Here is a 20,775-nt window from a genome sequence, read left to right as displayed (position 1 = left end):
GTGTGAATCTCAAGTGGACAAAGATGTGAAAGATTTCTGAATGTGATTGCTGACTGGATTCACTGGCCACCATGATACGATCTTGAGGCCTATATTTAGAAGGGCACAGAAAGGGGGTTACATCAGAACACAGACACACACACACAAAAGCACGGGCCACATCCTCTGGATTGTGACATCACACTACAAACGCACTCAGTCTCAGATGGCACCACTATTACTTTATACACTCTGGATACTTAGCTCCACGTTTCTGACATCGAAAGGTCTCCTTCCCCTTTGAGAGTCTCAAAACACTCCAATTAGTCGTGTTTTCTGAGCACTCATGAAGAGGCGTGACCAAATGCGACACGGTGTCAAAGGACTGTTCTGTACTGTAATGTATAATGATCACCAACCTGATCCTCCTGTAGTTTGAGAAGCAGAGAGAACAGATGGAGAACAGGAGCTGATCTGGTGAGTCTATGGAATCTGGGCTGTAGCTCCAGCCCATGGACTCCATCCCCCACTACTAACAATTAGCAAAAAAGCGCTTCCATGTCTCTCTACCACATTCAAGAGTGTTGGAGATCAAGGGTGTAGGGGTGGTACAGCACCAGGGGACTACCCCCAGGAGAGGAGCATGTGCGGAAATTACATCCTCCAAAAGACCTCAGGAGTCACACAGCCTACAAGGCCAGTTTGAGAGAGATGTACTGTAAAGACCAGAGGCCATGTTAGGACATGTAAGGATGAGCACAGACAAACCAGCCCGATAAGTTCTCTCTTACTGCCTCAGTACTCCACTCTGTGCTGAAAGAGGGGTATTTTTAAATTTTTTCTGCCATCTGAAATGTTGAAGTATTGCAGTTGTGATCTGACCCAGGTATGGCCGAAATCTGACCCAGATCTGGTGTGTGCACAGAAGTTGAGTTTAAAGGAGCAGAAATTCCACAGTTCAGTTCCCATGGAAATGTGTTTGCATCAGACATTTACTTAAACCTTTTGCTTAAAACAGTCTCTTAAGACAATGACTTAAGACATTGGCTTAAAACATTCACTCGAAACAATCAGTTAAGGCATTGGCATAAAACACTGGCTTATCAGCCAAGTAGCCATTTGTCCTGCCACCCACTGCCAACACCACACTTTATCCATTGGGGTATAAACTGGGTGTGTGAGATTTATTCAGGGGTTGTTATGGTGATCTCATTATTCATGCCCGCAGTGTCTATCAGTGTGATATATGGCAAGGACCGCACCCACTACACAGAACATTTAAGTGCCGCTCTTATCAAGGTTGGATGGGAGGGATGATGGTAAAAGCCTTCATCCATCAACGTGACGTTGCGTCAAGATCTCCTCAAAAGTAATCCTGGCCACTTACTAAATTCTGGTGTCATAATTTATTTGCGCATTTCACTTTCTCCCATTTTTAGAATCGCTGGTCTTGTGTTGTGCGATAATTTATCGAATGGGTCGCCCACTCTTTGTTTTTTAAGAGGTGCATTATGCTTGAGTTGGAAGAGTCATTTTGCAACTGCTTATTGTCTAAACATACAGTAAGGCATTTTCATCAACCACTTCTTTGTGGGAGCTAGATTCTTTTCATTTTATGACATGCTATTCTCATTTGTACAATTGTTCGATAAGATGCATTGTAAGAGGGAGCACTGTGCATTTCCCCTACTAAATAGGAGGAATACCAGAAAAAAACCTCAGTATCTAGAATCAGATCCAAACAACGAGTGGTGCTGGTTTGATGGAGGGTGAGAGCAATTCTGAACAGTAGCAGTGAACCATGCAAAAGCAGCGCAGGCAAGCAGCAGCACTGACTGGTCTGATTGTTGGTTCAAAAAGGTGCTCCACTGGGGATGGGTAAGAGAGCAGTGTTGTGTGTATGCAATTGTTTGATTATGGAGACGCGTGAGTATGCAGTTACTGGGGCCAACCGATTGGTCAACTGCAGCTGGAGTTTCCTGACAGAATTTGCTTTGTGTGTCTCTCATTAGTGGGAGGTGTTCTGATACTGTACGAATGTATACCTGGACAAGGTCTCATGTTTTTATTTATTCAAATACACTTTTTGTTTCTTCTTATAGATCACAGGACCAAGGGTGCATCTTTGGTGGGTGATATTTGACTCCCAGATGACCTGGTGTGTACTGTAGCGGAATAACATTGGCACAAAAAAGACAGTTTCCAGGGCTGTTGTTTAAATGGACCTTAACTACAAAATGCATTTAAATTACCAAGTAATCATGGCGGGTTCAAATTCCAGGATAGAGGTCTTCCCGCATTTCAACAATCCTTAAAATACCTGCTGAAGGTGAACCCTACTCTAATTTGAAATCATGCAGGTGAACAGGATATTAAATAATTTAAATATGATTTTTTTCCTATTCCCATTCATCAGTTTTATCACATCAGATCAACCACCTGCTCGTTACAGAAATTGGATTTGTGTTCCGGACAATCTGAAGATTAATAGATGCGTATCACACTGTTATATCAGTGATCATTTTCAAAGTCAATTCCTGAGGTTTAATATTGTAATTTGCATACGCTGCCCCTATGTTGTTATGGAATGGGCTCTGTAATTTAACTACGTGTTATAGAGGTGTGCTTGTAATCACCTGGGTAGGTTTAATTGATTGCAATGTGCTCAGCTGCGTCTGATTGCTAATGTGTACGAAGGCAATGCTGCACCTGCTGCACTTCATTCTAGTTGTTTGTCTGTTTTTTTACGAGTGCATCACACCATAAGGCAAAATAAAAAATAAATTATTTCCGATGAGTTATGCACTTTGGTGCAAAAAGAGAACTCTTCATTGTTTTGGCTTCATGTTCTGGCATCATAAAATTTGTGTTATTTTATATTGCCAGTTGAGATTCTAACTGCATATCTCAAATGAGCAACATCTGGCAGTATTAGAAGCAGCATCAGCAGTAGCATTAGCAGGAGCAGCAGTAGCATTAGTAGGAGCTGCAGTCGCAGTAGCTGTAGCAATAGCGACAGCAGCAACAGAATTAGCAGTAGCAGGAGCAGCAGTAGCAGTACCATTAGCAATAGCATTAACATTATCAGTAGCAGTAGTAGCTGTAGAATTAGCAATAGCATTAGCAGTAGTAGCTGCAGAATTAGCAATAGCATTAGCAGTAGCAGCCTGCAAGGGGTTAAGGATTAAACCCTGGCCTCCGCCCGAAACTCCTGGAGACTAATAGTGTCCTGGGTGTCACTGTCCCAGCAGTGACAGGCCCTGCCTTCCTGTCACCAACACCCCCCCCCCCCACCCCAACCCCAACCCACCCCCGCCCTTGTCATCTTGAGCACCGCCCCAGGGGTCATGGCAGCCTGCTGACGCACGCACTTCTGCCCCTCTCTGCTGGTGGGGTGCTACAGTGCTACAGCCTCACAGTAAGGCCGTATGGCAGCTACAACAGGGGCCCTAAACGCTCCCAACTGCCAGACCCAGCGCCTCAATTCCCCTTTAATTGTGGGAGTCAGAAGCATCTGTTTCAGGTCAGCGAAAAACTGATGGATTTTTCCTTCCAGGCTTGGCTAAAAGTGAACAAACACGGCCATATAATTTTGGATGTGTTAAATTTGAAGTGTAATAACCGTTATAAATGTTAATGGTAACTCTGATGAAAGAAGCTTCCATGAAAATCCAATAAAATAAAATTACACGAAAATTGATTCTTTTTTTACCCTCTAGCCTGAAGGCCTAGCAGCTCTTGGGTACATGCCAGTTAGATTCCAGAACACATGATTGGTTAGGTCACACATGGAGGAAATTACATCATAGCTGCATCACTTCTTCTTTTGTAAACATGGGTAATTAAGTGTTTTTTCTTTGTTCATTAAAAAAAATTTCAGGAGAAAGACCCATGTTAAACTTTTGTCTTTGCACCTTTAATGCTTTGGTCATTTTAAGCATAGCACTGTTCCAATGACAAGTTGGCAAGGAATAGGTGGATGCTTTCCAGGTGTGACCAGCTCATGTGCCAGATGAAGGATCCACCTGAATCTCACCCAACATGGCCGGTAACTTTAAGACCTGTGTGTCTTACTATTCATGATGACCTGCAGCTCTGAGCAGTTGTACTTTGACTTTATTGGGGGGTTACTAACATGTTGTCTTGTTTTTTGGATTTCATGATTCAATTGCTGCAATAGATTGGTGTCTTGAATAATACAACTACAAAACCACAATGTGTAACTTTCCCAAACAGTTTTGTTTTTGGTTGCAACTGATCATGTCCACCTGTTTCTGGTTGCATCCAATCATGACCACCTTAAAAAGTTAATTGTGGGGGTAATGCCATCAGCCTGATAAAGATCAGGTGTGTTTGTGGGTGGAGCCATTTTTAAATAGGGGAGCATGGTAGAGTTTGGTGCAGTCTTGGCTTCCTAATCTGTATGAACTTGATTTTCTTTTGTGTCATTTAGTTAATGTAAACTAGTTTGAAATGCCACATCTAAGAAGTTTTTTTTTTTTTTGAATCCCTTGGTGAGGGCAGCTTTGGTCATCACTTCAGCAAAAACATAAGGAAATGATGAATAAAGATCTCATTTCAAAAGGTGGTAGGGGGTGGAGAAATACATTCCCTCAAAATGACAATTCCTTCTGCTCTCCACCCCCATGAGCTTTCCCGGTAACTGAACAACTGTCGAAGTCTAACACGGCCTCATTTTTGCAGAGACCATGGAGGTGTCCTGCTTTTGGAGTGGGGGGGGGGGGGCAGTGGAAAGTCACAGCCCCACTCGGACAACACATTCCTTCCAGACACAGGCGCTTCTCGTGCCGACGAAAAGGTGGCCCGCTAACAGGGCCCCTTATCTCACGTGGGGGCCTGGTGGCGACACTGAAACGGGGGCTGATAGCGGCCCGTCCAGGGGCCCGGACGAAGAGCTGGGAACAGGCCCATGTATGGAAGCGGGCTGGGGAGGCAGAGATAAGCGGGGCCGGCAGCTATGCGAACCATGTTTAGAGACACTTACGGGACAAGGACCGCAAAACGAGTCTTTCTGTTAAATTTAGAGAAGTTGGCGCATGACATTCTTTTTCCCAAGACTGGGTTTCGCAGAACTCCGCAGGGAACCTCAGAGGTGAGTACAACTTTTTCTTTTTCGTGTTTATCCCACAAGCTCACATCCAGCACCAGGAAATTGTTTATTTTTTTTTTTTAAAAGCAGCTGAACATTCTCTGGACAATTTTAAACATGTCAGCGGTTTGGACCACCACACAACATCTCTGCTCCACAACTTGGGCTGGGGTGGTTCTGCTGGTGGTTAAACTTGTGAAAATTGGGAAGGCTTTTTTCCCTGATTTCCTGTAAAGCACTCAGTCCACAAACAGGAAGCTTGTGTGTATTTGGGTTAACCGGTTTAAACCACGCTTTAAAAAATAATATATGTACATCCCCCAAAAAACATTTTCACTGCAAGAGCAAATGTTAGGAGTTACAAAAATTTTCCAAAAATGCTGAGCTCAGTCAAAAAAACAAAAAAATAATAAATCAAAATATACAGCAGGTGCATAAAGCCATAATGAGTTGAAAAATATAAATGCAAAGAAACAATGAACAGACAAGTGTCTTTCATACTTCTCCAAAATAATTTTGGATTTCCCCCTAAACAAGGCTTTGTCTATCCTCTGCCTCTAATGTTTTATAAGATTTAAAAACAACTGAATATATGAAGGAGTGAAATGACTCTTAAAAATGTTTTTTTTTTTTTTTTTTTTTCCGTCCTTTTGTGTCAGACCTATTACAGCGCAGGCTAAAATATTTATCTGTCTTAATTCTAATTCTAAATGGATTAATACGTAATCAACAATCCCAAAAAAAATAAAAATCCTTGATCCCCAGAAAACTATGACTATAATGAAAATGAAAAGCAATCAGATTCTAAAAATAATGGAGAAATGTTATTGACATGAGAATGAATTACATGTCATATAATAAGGAAATTTCATGCTAACATTCTTACATTTTTCATGGGATTTCAGGTGCCCAAGCACCTGCCAGCTTTGCCCCAAGGGCCCAATGTGCCTGTTTGTTTTGATTTTTTTTTTTTTTAAAGAATAATACTTGTATTATTGTTGATGTCATCAATTTTCATTCATTCTTTTTGATAAAATAAATTCTGCACAAAACCTGAGTGTAATAAACACGGTTTTTCTAGGTCGATGTGCCCTTTTCTCACTTGGAGCATCTGCCGCTCATAAAATGACTCTGCACAACCCTGGTAAAATCCAGTGGGGATGTGTAAAACAGATGTTGAGAGATGAGAAGTGGAATATTACAGCCTGCTACTGTGCGACCTGTTTAGAATGTAGAAAACAAATATGTTCCATGTTCTGCAGTTCCGATTATTACATCATGCTGAATTCCTTTTTTCTTGTTTTAAAGTCACCAAAAAGGTGCGTGTGTGGGAGGAGGGGGAGGGGGTTGGCAAGAAGTTGGTTGCAATCAGGAAAACCGGCAGAGCTGATGCATTTTAAAATGCTCCACTCGCGTTCTCTCTTGTTACCCAAGTGATGGACGCGGTTAACAGCGTCCTCAGTCGCTTCCAAGAAATCTGAAGTGAATTTCCGAGCGCTCCGACATTTCTCTCAGTACGATTCCTACCTTTGTTTTTATTTTATTTTTAAACTTACTTTAAATATCCATTTTCATTCGGTTGAGCAGTAGACCTAATTGGTCGTGTCAAAGAAATATCGACGCATACTGCGAATAAAGCAAACGCAACGGTTCCACGAACCAATTTGTAGAAAGCGTGTTTCCCCAACCAACAATCACAGCGCTTTGTGCCCGTTGTTTCCTTCATTCGCTCCCTCCTCTGTCATTTAAATGGCCGTGAGCTCCTCGGGCCCACGACGTTCCGCGCATAGCGGAATCACACATAATGGGGAATTATGAATAAATATGCGCGAACTTGCTCTCCCCGAACAGTTGTGACACAGAAACATCGAGTTTGGAATTTTATTCAAAAAATCTGCGATATGGAAGGCGCTGGAAATGAGGGTGTTTGGGGCGAGGGGTGGGGGCGGTGTGGAGGCAGATAATGTAGTCGTCTGTAGGCTGTTCTTGCTTTGACAGATAAGGTACTAGGCTGCAAAATCATTAATAGACCCACTGTTCGATGGTTTAATGGCGATAGTGTTTGTATGGTACTGTGATGTATAGTAGCCTACCACGTGATTTTTTTTTTCTTGTGCTGTAAATTCTTGGCAAATAGGTTTTAAATCCCAATTCCGACTGCATAAATTCCCTGCGTAAATAAAGTATAAATAACAATAAAAACGAAGTAAAAATACAGATGTGGATTACATACGTGGGATTCAGAGACCGAACAGTGGTGGTGTGGTTTATCAAGTGTGGGATTTGAAAGTCACTGCATGTTCTCCAAGGTCATTGCCAAGGCTTTTAAATAAATCAGGAGTGCGCTCCCACTGGTGATTACAAGGAAGCGAACCCCTGTCCCGAAATCCAATCACGCCCTCATTATTTCCAGTTTGCCCCAGACCCGCTGTCACACAGAGCAGTCCGATTTCACATTTCTAATTTTCTGTGCCCAGCGTAAACACGCTATCTTTGACGGCTACTGCCTCAAGGCGTTTCGACTCGTATGGTTTTTCTCCAGTGACGATTTAAAAACAGCAGGAAGTCCTTACGGTGGGAAATGTATTGTTTTATAAAATTATTTTCGCCACCGTCTGCAGACGCGCACGACTGACCGTACAAAGACCTGAAAATTACTGCTCGCCCACGAAAATAAAGCTCCGAAAATTCAATGCGCTTTTTTTTATTATCGCGAGTTCTTCCGACACTTGCTTCAGTTTCCTTGACAGGCAAGGCCGAGGTCAGATGATGGAAGCGTTCTGCGCCTGATTTAGACGCGCCCAAAGGTCCTCGTTTTCAACTCGCAGTATTTGCAAGCATGTTTGTTTTGGTTTACTGTCTGCTTTAAGGCACAATAAGAATTGGCCAATTGGTAATGTCTGTTTTACTTTAGTTTTTCGAGTTCATCACCCGAGAGACAGCGCAAAACATCTTACATTAATATAACGCTATTCTGGTCTATTCGTTATAGGGCATGCGTTTGTCTTTGTCTTTAAAGTAGTGATTGAAGGTGAAAGCATCTCTTCGATGTATGCAGTTATGAAAGTCGCAGTTAATCTGACTCTATCTCTCTACAGGCGCATTTAGGAACTCTCTCGTATCAACACCCATCGAGGACTCTTCAGCAGTTACAAATATAAATGACAAGGCATTCATGATTTTTATATCTTCTAAACGTTTAGCAACGAGGGCCCAACATCTCACCTCTGACGCGGCTTGAATTAGACGTGTAATAAATACCGTGAACTGAAAATGAGTTTACACCGTTAAATAGTGTAAAGATTGTGGATTTAAGTTCCACTGCCAAGATGTTTCTCCTTCAGGTTCTAATCCTCCTATATTTTATCTTTGAGAAGTCTAATTACCTTTTAGAAATGGTTTGAAATGCAACTGTATCTCAGATGTTCCACTGATTACAATTTTTTTCAAAAACATTTCTCAGTATTTCCCAAATCTGGGTTTTGTGGCCTAACATGAACACTTTTAGATTTACCTGAAAACTGTGAATTAGGTTTGGTTTGAACTGTTATTTAAACATAGGTTTGGAATTTACATAATATAACTAAACTAATTCCTGCCAGAGTTAATTTTTTTTGTATGCATGTGTGTTTTGATGGTTTAAAAAAAAATTGTATTTGTTCTAACAAAAGGAAAGAAGAACACATGCTGCTGTCCATGAAATACACTACATGACCAAAAGTATGACAGACACCTGAGCATCACACCCATATGTGCTTGTTGAACATCTTATTCCAAAAACATGGGCATTAATATAGAGTTGGTCCCCCTTTGCTGCTATAACAGCCTTCCCTCTTCTGGGAGGGCTTTCCACTAGATTTTGGAACATGGCTGCAGGGATTCGCTTCCATTCAGACACAAGAGCATTAGTGAGGTGGGGCACTGATGTTGGACAATAAGGCCTGGCTCACAGGCCGCATTCCAATTCATCCCAAAGGTGTTGGATGGGGTTGAGGTCAGGGCTCTGTGCAGACGAGTCAAGTTCTTGCACACCAAATTTGGCGAACTGTTTCTTTATGGACATTGCTTTTTTTTGCACAGGGGCACTGTCATGCTGAAACAGGAAAGGGCCTTCCCCAAACTTTTGCCACAGTGTTGGAAGCACCCGATTCTCTAGAATGTCATTGCATGCTGTAGCATTAAGATTTCCCTTCACTGGAACACATGGGCCTAGCCCAAACCATGGAAAACAGCCCCAGACCATTATTCCTCCTCAACCAAACTTTACAGATGGCACAGCATTTCGGCAGGTAGCGTCTGCCAAACCCAGATTCGTCTGTCAGACTGCCAGATAGTGATGCGTGAGTAATCGCTCTAGAGAATGCATTTCCACTGCTCCAGAGTCCAATGTCCAATTGCTTTACACCACTCCACTGACTCCAGCTAACGCTTAGCATTGCGTATGATGATCTTGGGCTCGTGTGGCTGCTCGGCCACGGAAACCCATTTCATGAAGCTCCCGACAAACAGTTCTTGTGCTGGCGTTGCTTCCAGAGGCAATCTGAAACTTGTAGCGTTGCAACCGCGGACAGATGATTTTTACACGCTGCGTGTAAAAAATTTTTTTTTTAAATAAATGATTGTGCTCATTACATCTAGTAATTAAGAGCAGAAGTTGAAGTGAAATCCAGGAACTGATCCAGACCAGAACCCCGCTCTCCTCGATGATGAACCGCCCCACAGAGGATGGTATGACTGAGCTTGTGCGCCAGTTGCCGCAGCGACGGAAGGGGCTCGGCGAGTGCCATGTCCACCAGCTGGGTGCAGGCTCAGGATAATTGATATTAAAAACATCACTGACTCAGGGAGTGATGAGGTCACTGATTTGGCTGCCCGCCTCTCCTGTGTGTGTATATATTATATATATATATATAATTTTTTTGATGCGCTATAGAGCTATCTGAGGCCATTCTCTCAAGAGTTATTGTGCTAATTTAATAAGTGAGTCAAGCTTAGACAGGCAATCTTAGTGGGTTCCAAATGGTTTGACCTGCCATTGGGGTTGTTTGAAACTGTAGTACACTTATTTCCGACTAGATTGGGGAAAGACATTAGAACATTTACTCTTACAATGACTTGATTTTTTAGAAAGATTTTAAAGCCCCCTTAAATTTTGATTGTCCTTCCTTAAAGGAATTCCAATCTCAAATAGAGGGGTCCAAATTACAGAATAATGCACATTTGAAGTAACACTAATTATTAACAGTAATAATTAGAAGTAACAGTAAGATCAATAATTTTAATCATTTTTATCAATCGGCTTGATAATATGGCTTATCTCTCTGCATGGCTCAAATGTGTATTTGTAGCAGAAGAGACCGTAGTATTAATGCTACTAACATGCCTCAACTCCCAATTATCTACATGTCCTTAACACTTTGTTCATGCGAATCACATGCATGCGCTCATGTTTTCTGACATGCACTGTAAGGCACTCTGGATGAAAGCGCCTGCTAAACGAACGTCATGAAAAATGAAAATATTGTTACTTCTGTCACAGGGAAAACCATGGCGATGAATTCAACTGAGGCTTCCCCTCGGGCTGTGTCTGTATCTTGACATTTATTAATGGGAGATGACTCCCTTTGCTGTCCTAAGTGCCTGCCACACCAAGACAAACACAGAATATCCCTCACAGAATATGCAATTAAACAAACGTGCAGCTCTTACAGAATATGTGAACGATGAAACACACCGTTCCTACAGAATATGCAACCAATCAAAGGCACAGTTCTTGCTGAATATGTAACCAAACGCACAGTTCATACAGAACAGGCAACCAATCAAAGGTGCAGTTCTAGCAGAATGTGACCAATCAAAGGCGCAGTTCTTAGAGAATATGTAGCCAAAGAAGCTGGCAGGCAGTTCTTACAGAATATGTAGCCAATTAATTAAACACACAGTTCTTCCAGAATATGTAACTAATCAAACATACTTCAGCCTTTGACCCATGACTCAGATCTGTCACCCTGCCGGTACCATCCCTGGGATCCTGTAGGTACCCCAATTTGGTCACAACTGTGCACTTGGGGGAGTGGGAGAGGCTGTCATTAATACAAAAGAAAAATACTACATGCACTGGAAACTGGGACATCACAGGGTGAATGGAAAAAAGCTATACACTTAATGAAGGCTTAGTGTAATTTCTCAACCAACAAATTTTATGCAGAAAAGAAAATTAAAATTTGCTTGACCGATTCCCTCGATATGGAGCCTACCTTCCTTTCCACTTTGCCCCAGATATCCGTGTGAGGTCTACATTTAAATATCTGTGCAGCATCTGCTGAAGACAGTCCATCTTGTCTTTTTGTGTTAAGCCCACCACCCCCCTCCTGCCCTTGATACAGGTCCTGAATGAAAATCGGATGCCTGCTGGGAGGTTCATTGAATATTCCCGTTGCATGTTTTCCACGACAAGCAAAGGAGCTCGCAAATTCTGCGTGACGGAAGCAAGCCAGCTATACTGTACAGCGTGTGCTGGGCTTGCTAAATTTCTCTGCGTGTTTGTTTTTTTGCAAACTGTATAATTGCCAGCTGCTCACTCTGAATACACTTGTTTACACAACTGGATATGAAAACAAACAAATAAATATGAATATGATTGGCTAAATATTTACATTACATTTATTCAGCAGATGCCTTTATCCAGAGCGACGTACATAAACTTTCAAATATGGCTGTGGTTGAAGCAGGAGGGACGCTATATGCAGGGATTATCAAAAAGGATATATCGCCATGCACGTAAACTGATCAATGTGACGGACTGATAAATAAGCGCATAATTGAGTTTCTGGTCCCAAAGTTACATGTACCGTGATGTACAGTACAATCATTTCAACTGTTCTGCAGTACATCACCTGGATTTTCAACCTGTAACCTCATTGGTTACAAGCCCTGTTCGCTATCATATTATAGCAGACTGCTGCCCTACTTGACCCTGTTGATTACAAATTACATTAAAGTTAATTACAGTTAACTGTATCTTGTTTAATGAAATGTCAAAAATCATAAGACCAGACCATGGGGCCAGTTCACACACAGCCTTAACAGATACCAGACCATTGGGCCCATTCACAAGCTGAAACGGAGCCTTACCAGACACCAGACCATTGGGCCCATCCACCACACACGGATATGGTGCTTTAACAGAATGAGTCACCCAGTAGCCACGGAATCACTTTCCTGGAATTGAGTTATATGTAAAAGATTTGTGGCAGCAACAAGCTTATTTTGATTCTCACTTGTTTTACTTAGGTTTTTCAGGTAAGAGACAAAATGCTCTTGTCCCTGATCAAATAAGGAAAAGCAGACAGTGCTTTCAAATCCAGACTTAGACTTGTGTTTGTGCATTCCTTCCTTAGCATGCCAAAAATCTGGATCTTAAAGCACACGGTCTATATTTTCCTCTCAACTATTTAATCGGGATGAAATGCAGACGGAAAACAATGTGAAGCCAAAACAATGGACATTCTTTCAATGGAAAAATACATTCATTACAACATTCAAGATTTTCAAGCAGCAAACATGCACGTCTCTGTTTTATGGGTAGGACTGCATTAATAAAATTTAATATTTCACTGTGCGATCGTCATTCATCCATTTTCTGAAAATGTCCATGAAGTATTTAAACAAAAATTAAAAAATCAAACTCTTGGAAAAATGTGTTTTGCACCAAGTAACTGTTGGGCTCATAAATACTTGTGACCAAACCATTTCCCTCAATTCAGTTTTTTTTCACAAACTACCTCACGCTTTGATCTCATATTAGTACTGCTAAAAATATTAGAAAGGAACTGCAGTGGCTAGTTGCACCTGAGTTTGCATCTGAGCGGGCATCATTTCTCTTTGCAATTCTGCACATGTCCAGTAGGTGGACATAACCTCTAACGCCATGCACTGTATCATGATGTGGCATTTATGGTCCCCATATGCGCTGAAGTTCTTATTACGGTCTGTTTCTTTGGAAGAGTGATGTGGTCACAGTGAGGAACCGCTGCTGGTGAGGTGTATGTATTACCTGCAGCGGGACATGTGGTCAGAGGTGTGGGGGGTACCGGAGAGGGATGAGAGGAGCTGACCTTTGACCTTTTGCCAGAGCTCAAATATGTAATACAGCTTTATTGAGCGTTCACGGGTCACAAGGACTGAGAGTCAAGCCATTCTCTCTTACCAAAAAGTCCAAATGAACTCTTGATTTAGCATCCAACCCTCCTTCCTTTCTCTTCAGTTTTTTTTTTCTGGGAACAAAACAACTTGGCATTAGGTTTGAGTGAATCCAGGCCATACCAAACCACTTCCTGTCTTCAGCCAATAATTACATCACACCTCTGTTCATCACACTTTGGCCAGTGGGTTGTCCCATATCTTTATGAAATTATCTTCCCCCCAATCAGTCAGGAAGGCAGATTTGCTGGCAAATGTACAAAACTGCACCCTTTCAAACTAGACCTCAATGTTTCACCGAAATAAAAAATAAAATAAATTCCCTTTCATCTTTTTCCTCAGGTCCCGAGACTGCACCTTGACTGTGGCACATAATTATAATTATAGCTTTGCCTGTCTCCAGCTATAGGGTTTTTTCTTAACATGTGAAACACACTTTTGCGGGTCAGTGTAAAAAGCCAGTGTTTATTTAACTCTTAGCAGTGCAAGCAGGATGAAATGAATGTACTCCATCAGAATAAAATGTACTTTATCAGAGTTGATTTAACACTGAACCCATTTTGTACACTACCCATTTTAGCAAAAAGTATTTTACTTTGTATAATGAGGCATGATTAATTGTGAACCAGTTTATTTATTTATTTATTTTTTTTTTAAAAGGCCTGTGGAGATCGGTATCATCTGAGAGTTGATTTCCCAAGAAGACATATAAGCATGTATCATTACTTTCAAATGAAGGCTTAAAAAAATTATTAAGAGATTTGTTAATTTGTTGAATACAACCGAATAAGGACAGCTGGTGCATTTAGTGCCGTCGATGGAGAGGGGGGCTGTGAATTCACTTGGCAGCGGTCCCCGTCTCCTAGCACAACAGTTATTCCTCCGATTAATCGGATGCTGGCAGTGAAGTGACATGTCTGCGCTGCCTGTGAAATGTCTACCCAAAACGCGAAAAGAGTTTGCGCACGGTTTTGGACGACAGTTTGCTACTTGTCGCTCTGTTACAGTACGTTGGAGAAGGGCAATGTGTAAAATATATATACCACGATTTTAGCCTACATATACATACCACTTTAGTGCAATATTTGCAAACTAGGGTTTGGTTAATGCGAGTTCAGTGATCTGCAAATGATTGTTAAAATAGTGGTACGTAAACGCGTGAATCTGAGTAAAATAAATGACATCACAACGGCCCTACCTTAAAAAAATGTATCCTGCGCGGGATCATTCTCTGACTGTATGATGATGTGGCACAAATTGTCTAATTCATCGCATCATAAAGAACCGAGATAGATTTGCATATTCTGACGTAGAATGTGTCAGTATTTGCATGATGCGTGCTATTGGCTCAAAAAACGTACCTGTGTCGATAGGTTATAAAAGGTGGTGGATGGGGCGAACACCAGCCATAGGCTCCCTCATACAGGTAGACTATCCCAGTCCGTGTGATAACAGATGCAGTTTAAAAACCGATTGCGTAATTGGTAGGCTACTGTTCCAACAACTTGATGTTTACAATGGATCCATGCAGCCCATGTAACTTTCTAGAACACTGTTTTCAACAGAATATGCAAATGTGGTGGTATTGACTCTTTTAAAAATCCTTGTTATGAAAAATCGCTAGATTGCGTTCTCTGAACAAATCAAGAATGCCGTTCTGAAAAGACAACGCCTCACAACGAGATCAGTTACTGTACGATGTAGGCTTATGTGGGAGGAACTGGATGCTGATAAGGGGGTTGGCGAGAAACCACGATACATTGCAAGTCTTTTCTCTCTGCGTCTCTCTCTCTCTCTCTCTCGTTCTCTCACTCTCTTTATTTCTCCCTCTCTCTCTCCTCGCACTGCGCGAGCCCCGCAAATCCGTCGAAATCGGAAAATATTCCAACAGTAGACAGGGAAGGTAGAAGGAGCTGGTTTTGAAACTCCGTCTTGTACTCCGCACGGCGCGTTCAAATCTGTGCTGGGCTCCAAGTGGCTTGTGGCTGCGCTGCACATCAGCAGTTCGTTGAGGAATAACGATGAAAAAGCGAGGAGGGATGGCTTTTTGACTGGACAACTTAAGATTCTGTAATGACACCGTTTATCTGATTTTTTTTTTCTTGTTTCAAACTGGCGGCGTGAAAGCGCGTGTGTGTCAATGGAAACCCCGGGGTCTTTCGCCTTTTCGACTTTGCAAGGGATAGCTTTCCGATATCCTCGTGTTTAACAGACCTAATCGTCTGGTGACATAACTGCTTCTACTCGCTTACTTCTGCTACACTAACGATAATTTCAACGACGACAGCACCGAGTGCGGACCATCAAGAAATTCGTATAAACGGTAGGATCCAGATACATTTTAAGTCACGCACCTTTTTATGTTTAAAAAAATGTGATTAGTTTATTTTGTCATTTCCAAATGTCATAAAATTAAGATGGTGAAGGCTCGGTTAGAAGGCAACTTGCTTATTCTACAAGAAATTAATGGACACGTGCAGATTTACATGTTGGCGACTGATGAATCTTGCACTTTTTATTTATTTCTATGAATTCTTGTCCTTATTTGAATACTTACAGATGGCCATGTTGGCTGCCGTAACAGCGAATCAGACATGTATGCCTTGAGATTAGGATAATGCCGTAGTTACTCTAGCATAAATACGGGATTGTACTACGAATCCAGCGTTTTAGTAGGTTAACCGAAAGGGCTGAATTACAATTGTCTATCCAGAATTTAGACTCCACGCGGTCTTGGAAATACGTACATGGAAGACACCGAACTATATAGATAATCAGCGAGCATATTAATGCCCGCAGCATTAAACAGGCATCCCCAATTAGGCTAACTCAAGAGAATGGAATCTCTCCCAGGTTGTGTCTTAATAGAGAATTTTCTGAATGACTTGCACGAAGATTAAACGTCTTGTCTTTAAGTTTAAGGCTCTGTTTCTTTGTCTGATACGGCACGGCATTGTAATTTATTTTCATTAATTTAAAAAAAGAGATTAGTTCTAATTATACTGATAACCACATTCAGTTGCCTATGTATTGCAATATGCCGCCTATATCGCAAAAGTCGTGGAAACAGTTGGACATTGATCAGGGTGACGTCAAGGAAACGCTCAACAGGACAGAATACTGTTGGTCTGGAGCTAAATCTCTATATGTGTATTATTGCATTTATTCGATCTTTCTGTGTTGGTTCGTTCAAATGAATTATGCCGTAGTTGTAGCACCATTCATATCGTCAAGTTTCGCATATAATAACCTTATTCCACAAATCGAATTAGAATACAGAACCACGGGTTTATTTTACAATAGAATACAGAACTGCAGTGGATATTACAATGGAATGGAGAACTGCAGAAAGATGCGCTTCGCGCACGGCTTCAGTCACTATGAGAAAAGATGAACTGACAGGCAGACGCAGAATGGTCATTTTTAGGGGTCCAAGCAGCGAAGCTGGTGGAACCCTATTGTATCTGTTAGGATTATTATTAGGGGTCCAAGCAGTGAAGCTGGTGGAACCCTATTGTATCTGTTAGGATTATCATTATTATTATTATTATTTCTTTATTTCTTTATTTATTTATTTTTTTCTCCGCTAAAAGTGTCTGAGGCTCAGCTACAATAATTCCTAGAGCAACCAAATTTGGTAGGTGGGTTCCTATGGCCCCCCACTACTCAGGCACTACAAATCGCTTATGTCGGCCAGATGGTGGCGCTATAACAAAGGGTCATGCGTAAAAGGCCATAACTCCCACACCATAAGTCAGATCAACACACAACCTCATCGATTTAGTCGCATATTTAACGTTGCCTATCGGTTTTATGAATCAACTGTTATAACCTGTTAGTCAGAGCCGTATGCCAGTGACCTCATGTCAGCAGTCAACCAATCGTCTTCTTTACGGCGTATGCGGGCGCTGGTTACTAACTACGCGTTTTTAATTTCTTGAGGAGGTTTGCGTCTTCAACGCGACCGTGGTCTGCAACCGCACATGCCGCACATTGCACACAACCCTTACACAGACCAATTTTTACGTGTACTATGCAGAAGTATAAACAGCCTTTAGTGTTACGACATAGTAAAGGCCTTTACCCCTAGCGGCTAGGAGACATCCATGGCGATGCAGTAGATATGTTTGGTGAAGGTATATGATCATGAGGACAAAACCATTTAACCCTCCTATTATGTTTGGGGTCAATTTGACCCCGTTCAATGTTTACTGTCTCTAAAAATATGGTTACCATATGTTTTTCAGCTAGATATTTCATGACTTCTCCTAACTTTATGGGGAAAACATTTAAAATTATTTTCAATGTCCTGTACACATGTTGTACGCATCGGTGTTGTTGGGGTCATTTTGACCCAAAAATATATTGTTATATAAAACCATCATTTTGATCTTGTTTTTGTTGTGTTGGCTGAGGGCACTTTCACATTAATTTGTGTGTGTGTGTGTGTGTGTGAGAGAGAGAGATAGAGAGAGAGAGGAGAAAACATAGTTCCCACGAGATCTCTGATACCACATTCTGACCCTCCTTTTGTTTCTCAACCATCAATAAACCGTCCTGTCATCTCTCAACCACCAAGAAACCCTCCTGTCATCTCTCAACCCCCAAGAAACCTCCCTGTCATCTCTCAACCACCAATAAACCTTCCTGTCGCCTCTCAACCACCAATAAACCCTCCTGTCATCTCTCAACCCCCAAGAAACCCCCCTGTCATCTCTCAACCACCAAGAACTGACATGTTCACTTCCAAAAATGGAGAACTACTATGGTCCGGATCCCCAGTTGAAAGACAGGGTAGACTTAGTGCTGCTAATGTCATTAAAATGGTTCCAGGCCCCACCAGATATGCTAGCAGTCATGTACAAGACATAAAGTCTGCATTTGAACTCTTCATAGCACCATCAATGCAAAAGGATATTCTTGAGATGACAAACTTAGAGGGGAGGCCTGTGTATGGTGACAATTGGAAAGAGCTGGATGTGACCCACTAGCAATCCTATATTGGGTTGCTTATTTTGGCAGCAGTGTACAAGTCAAAAGTCAAAAACATCTGACTGCATGACTCGGTGCGATAAAGCATATGTACATATGCACCTTGCATATGCATGTAATACATTAAATGAATACTATTTTATAGCGTCCAACCTCTCAGAAGTGTCTGCAACAACAGAAGTACCATGGTGTTATATATGTAATATAAGTGCCTTGATGATGACAGCAGATGCTGTTCTATCTGAACAAAACAAATCAAGTCATTTTTCAAAAAATGTGATTTTTAAATAATCGCCTCCCCTTCTTCCTTCTCACAGACTTGGGAAGAGGCGGAACTAGCATCTCGTTAGCACCATGGGACGGGCGCGGATTTCCCCATTCTTGTCCGTGGGTCTTCGGCTGGGCATCGTGCTGGCGGTGTTCCTCTGCGGAGCGGAGAGCGCGGCGGCGGAGAGCGTGGAGCAGAGCCCGGCGCCGGAACCGGCCGCCAAGTCCTCCAACCACTCCTGCGAGGGGAGCTACGAATGCAAGGTGGGCGTGATCCTGCCGGTGTGGAAGCCCCAGGACCCTTCCTTCGGGGACAAGGTGGCGCGGGCCACCGTCTACTTCGTGGCGCTGTTTTACATGTTCCTGGGCGTCTCCATCGTCGCCGACCGCTTCATGGCCTCCATCGAGGTCATCACCTCGCAGGAGAAGGAGATCACCATCAAGAAGCCCAACGGCGAGACCACCACCACCACGGTGCGGATATGGAACGAGACCGTGTCCAACCTGACCCTGATGGCCCTGGGCTCGTCCGCCCCCGAGATCCTGCTCTCCGTGGTGGAGGTTTGCGGCCACCAGTTCCACGCCGGCGACCTGGGACCCAACACCATCGTCGGGAGCGCCGCGTTCAACATGTTCGTCATCATCGGGCTCTGCGTCTACGTGGTGCCCGACGGGGAGCACCGGAAGGTCAAGCACCTACGGGTCTTCTTCGTGACCGCCACCTGGAGCATATTCGCCTACACCTGGCTCTACCTGATCCTGGCCGTCATCACCCCGGGGGTCGTCCAGGTGTGGGAGGGGCTGCTCACTTTGTTTTTCTTTCCCCTCTGCGTGGTGTTCGCCTGGGTCGCTGACCGCCGGCTTCTGTTCTACAAGTACGTCTACAAGCGCTACAGGACCGGCAAGCAGCGGGGGATGATCATCGAGATGGAGGGCGACAGGCCACTCCCGCCCAAGGTGGACATCGAGATGGACGGCAAGATGCTCAACTCCCACGCTGTGGACTTCCTGGATGGAACCCTGGAGCTGGAGGACAAAGACCTGGACGAGGACGAGGCCAGACGAGAAATGGCGAAGATCCTGAAGGAGCTGAAGCAGAAGCATCCGGACAAGGAGGTGGAGCAGCTGATCGAGCTGGCCAACTACCAGGTGCTGAGCCAGCAGCAGAAGAGCCGCGCCTTCTACCGCTGCCAGGCCACCAGGCTGATGACGGGGGCGGGGAACATCCTGAAGAAGCACGCGGCCGACCAGGCCAGGAAGGCCGTCAGCATGCACGAGGTGCGGACCGAGGTGGCCGAGAACGACCCCGTGTCCAAGGTCTTCTTCGAACCCGGCTCGTACCAGTGCCTGGAGAACTGCGGCACGGTGGCGGTGAACGTGGTCCGGCGCGGCGGCGACCTGACCAACACGGTCTCCGTGGAGTTCCGCACCGAGGACGGCACGGCCAACGCCGGGTCCGACTACGAGTTCACCGAGGGCATGGTGATCTTCAAGCCCGGCGAGACGCAGAAGGAGATTCGGGTGGGCATCATCGACGACGACATCTTCGAGGAGGACGAGAACTTCCTCATCCACCTGAGCAACGTCAAGGTGATATCGCACGGCGCGGGGGAGGAGAACTCGGAGGCCAATCACGTGGAGAGCCTGGCCTGCCTGGGCCTGCCCTCGACCGCCACGGTCACCATCTTTGACGACGACCACGCCGGCATTTTTACGTTCGAGGAGACGGTGACGCACGTGAGCGAGAGCATCGGCATTATGGAGGTGAAGGTCCTCCGCACCTCGGGGGCGCGCGGGGTGGTGGTCGTCCCATACAAGACCGTCGAAGGCACAGCGAAAGGGGGAGGGGAGGACTTCGAAGACACCCACGGAGTGCTGGAATTCCAGAACGACGAAATTTTGTAAGTTTCCGGCTTGCCTTTACTACAGTGTTCTCATTTTTTTTTTTTTCTGGTCATTTCTGTGTGGTTCTTTCCCTGATTGCACATTGACAGGGATCACTGTGGGCAAGACCACATTTCAGTGTTTCTTCAGTAGAGCCTAAGAAGAATTTTTTAAAAATTAATCTGGTTTCTGACTGTAAGGTCAGACATTTGCAGTCACAATGTACGGATAATGCCTGCAGTGGCGCACAAGTATGATCTCCCCCACATCAGCTGTTCAATGTGCAGTCAGTCCTCACCCTCCCATTTCCAGATTGCATTTGTCTGATGTGTTTGAATTCT

The 20,775-nt window shown here is 43.5% G+C and overlaps 1 protein-coding gene across 6 annotated transcripts in view; it reads left to right on the top strand.

Moving 5' to 3' along the window:
* The first annotated feature begins 4,989 nt into the window (after positions 1–4,989).
* The window catches only part of LOC118220813 (sodium/calcium exchanger 1-like), a 142,841-nt gene continuing 127,055 nt past the window's right edge, over positions 4,990–20,775 (top strand). For 3 of the 6 annotated variants that reach the window (XM_035405101.1, XM_035405100.1, XM_035405097.1), the window contains exons 1-2: positions 14,705–15,614; positions 18,601–20,451. In XM_035405101.1, the coding sequence (XP_035260992.1) occupies positions 18,638–20,451 (1,814 nt within the window). In that variant the 5' untranslated portion in view covers positions 14,705–15,614; positions 18,601–18,637. Of the gene's footprint in view, positions 5,093–14,703; positions 15,615–18,600; positions 20,452–20,775 lie in introns of those variants that run through there. The other 3 variants (XM_035405102.1, XM_035405099.1, XM_035405098.1) reach the window with 2 other exon arrangements.

Source organism: Anguilla anguilla, chromosome 2, assembly GCF_013347855.1.
Source record: "Anguilla anguilla isolate fAngAng1 chromosome 2, fAngAng1.pri, whole genome shotgun sequence".
NCBI classification, from domain to species: Eukaryota; Metazoa; Chordata; class Actinopteri; order Anguilliformes; family Anguillidae; genus Anguilla; species Anguilla anguilla.
The sequence above is the reverse complement of the archived record's forward strand: the minus strand, read 5'-3'. Positions and strand labels throughout refer to the sequence as shown.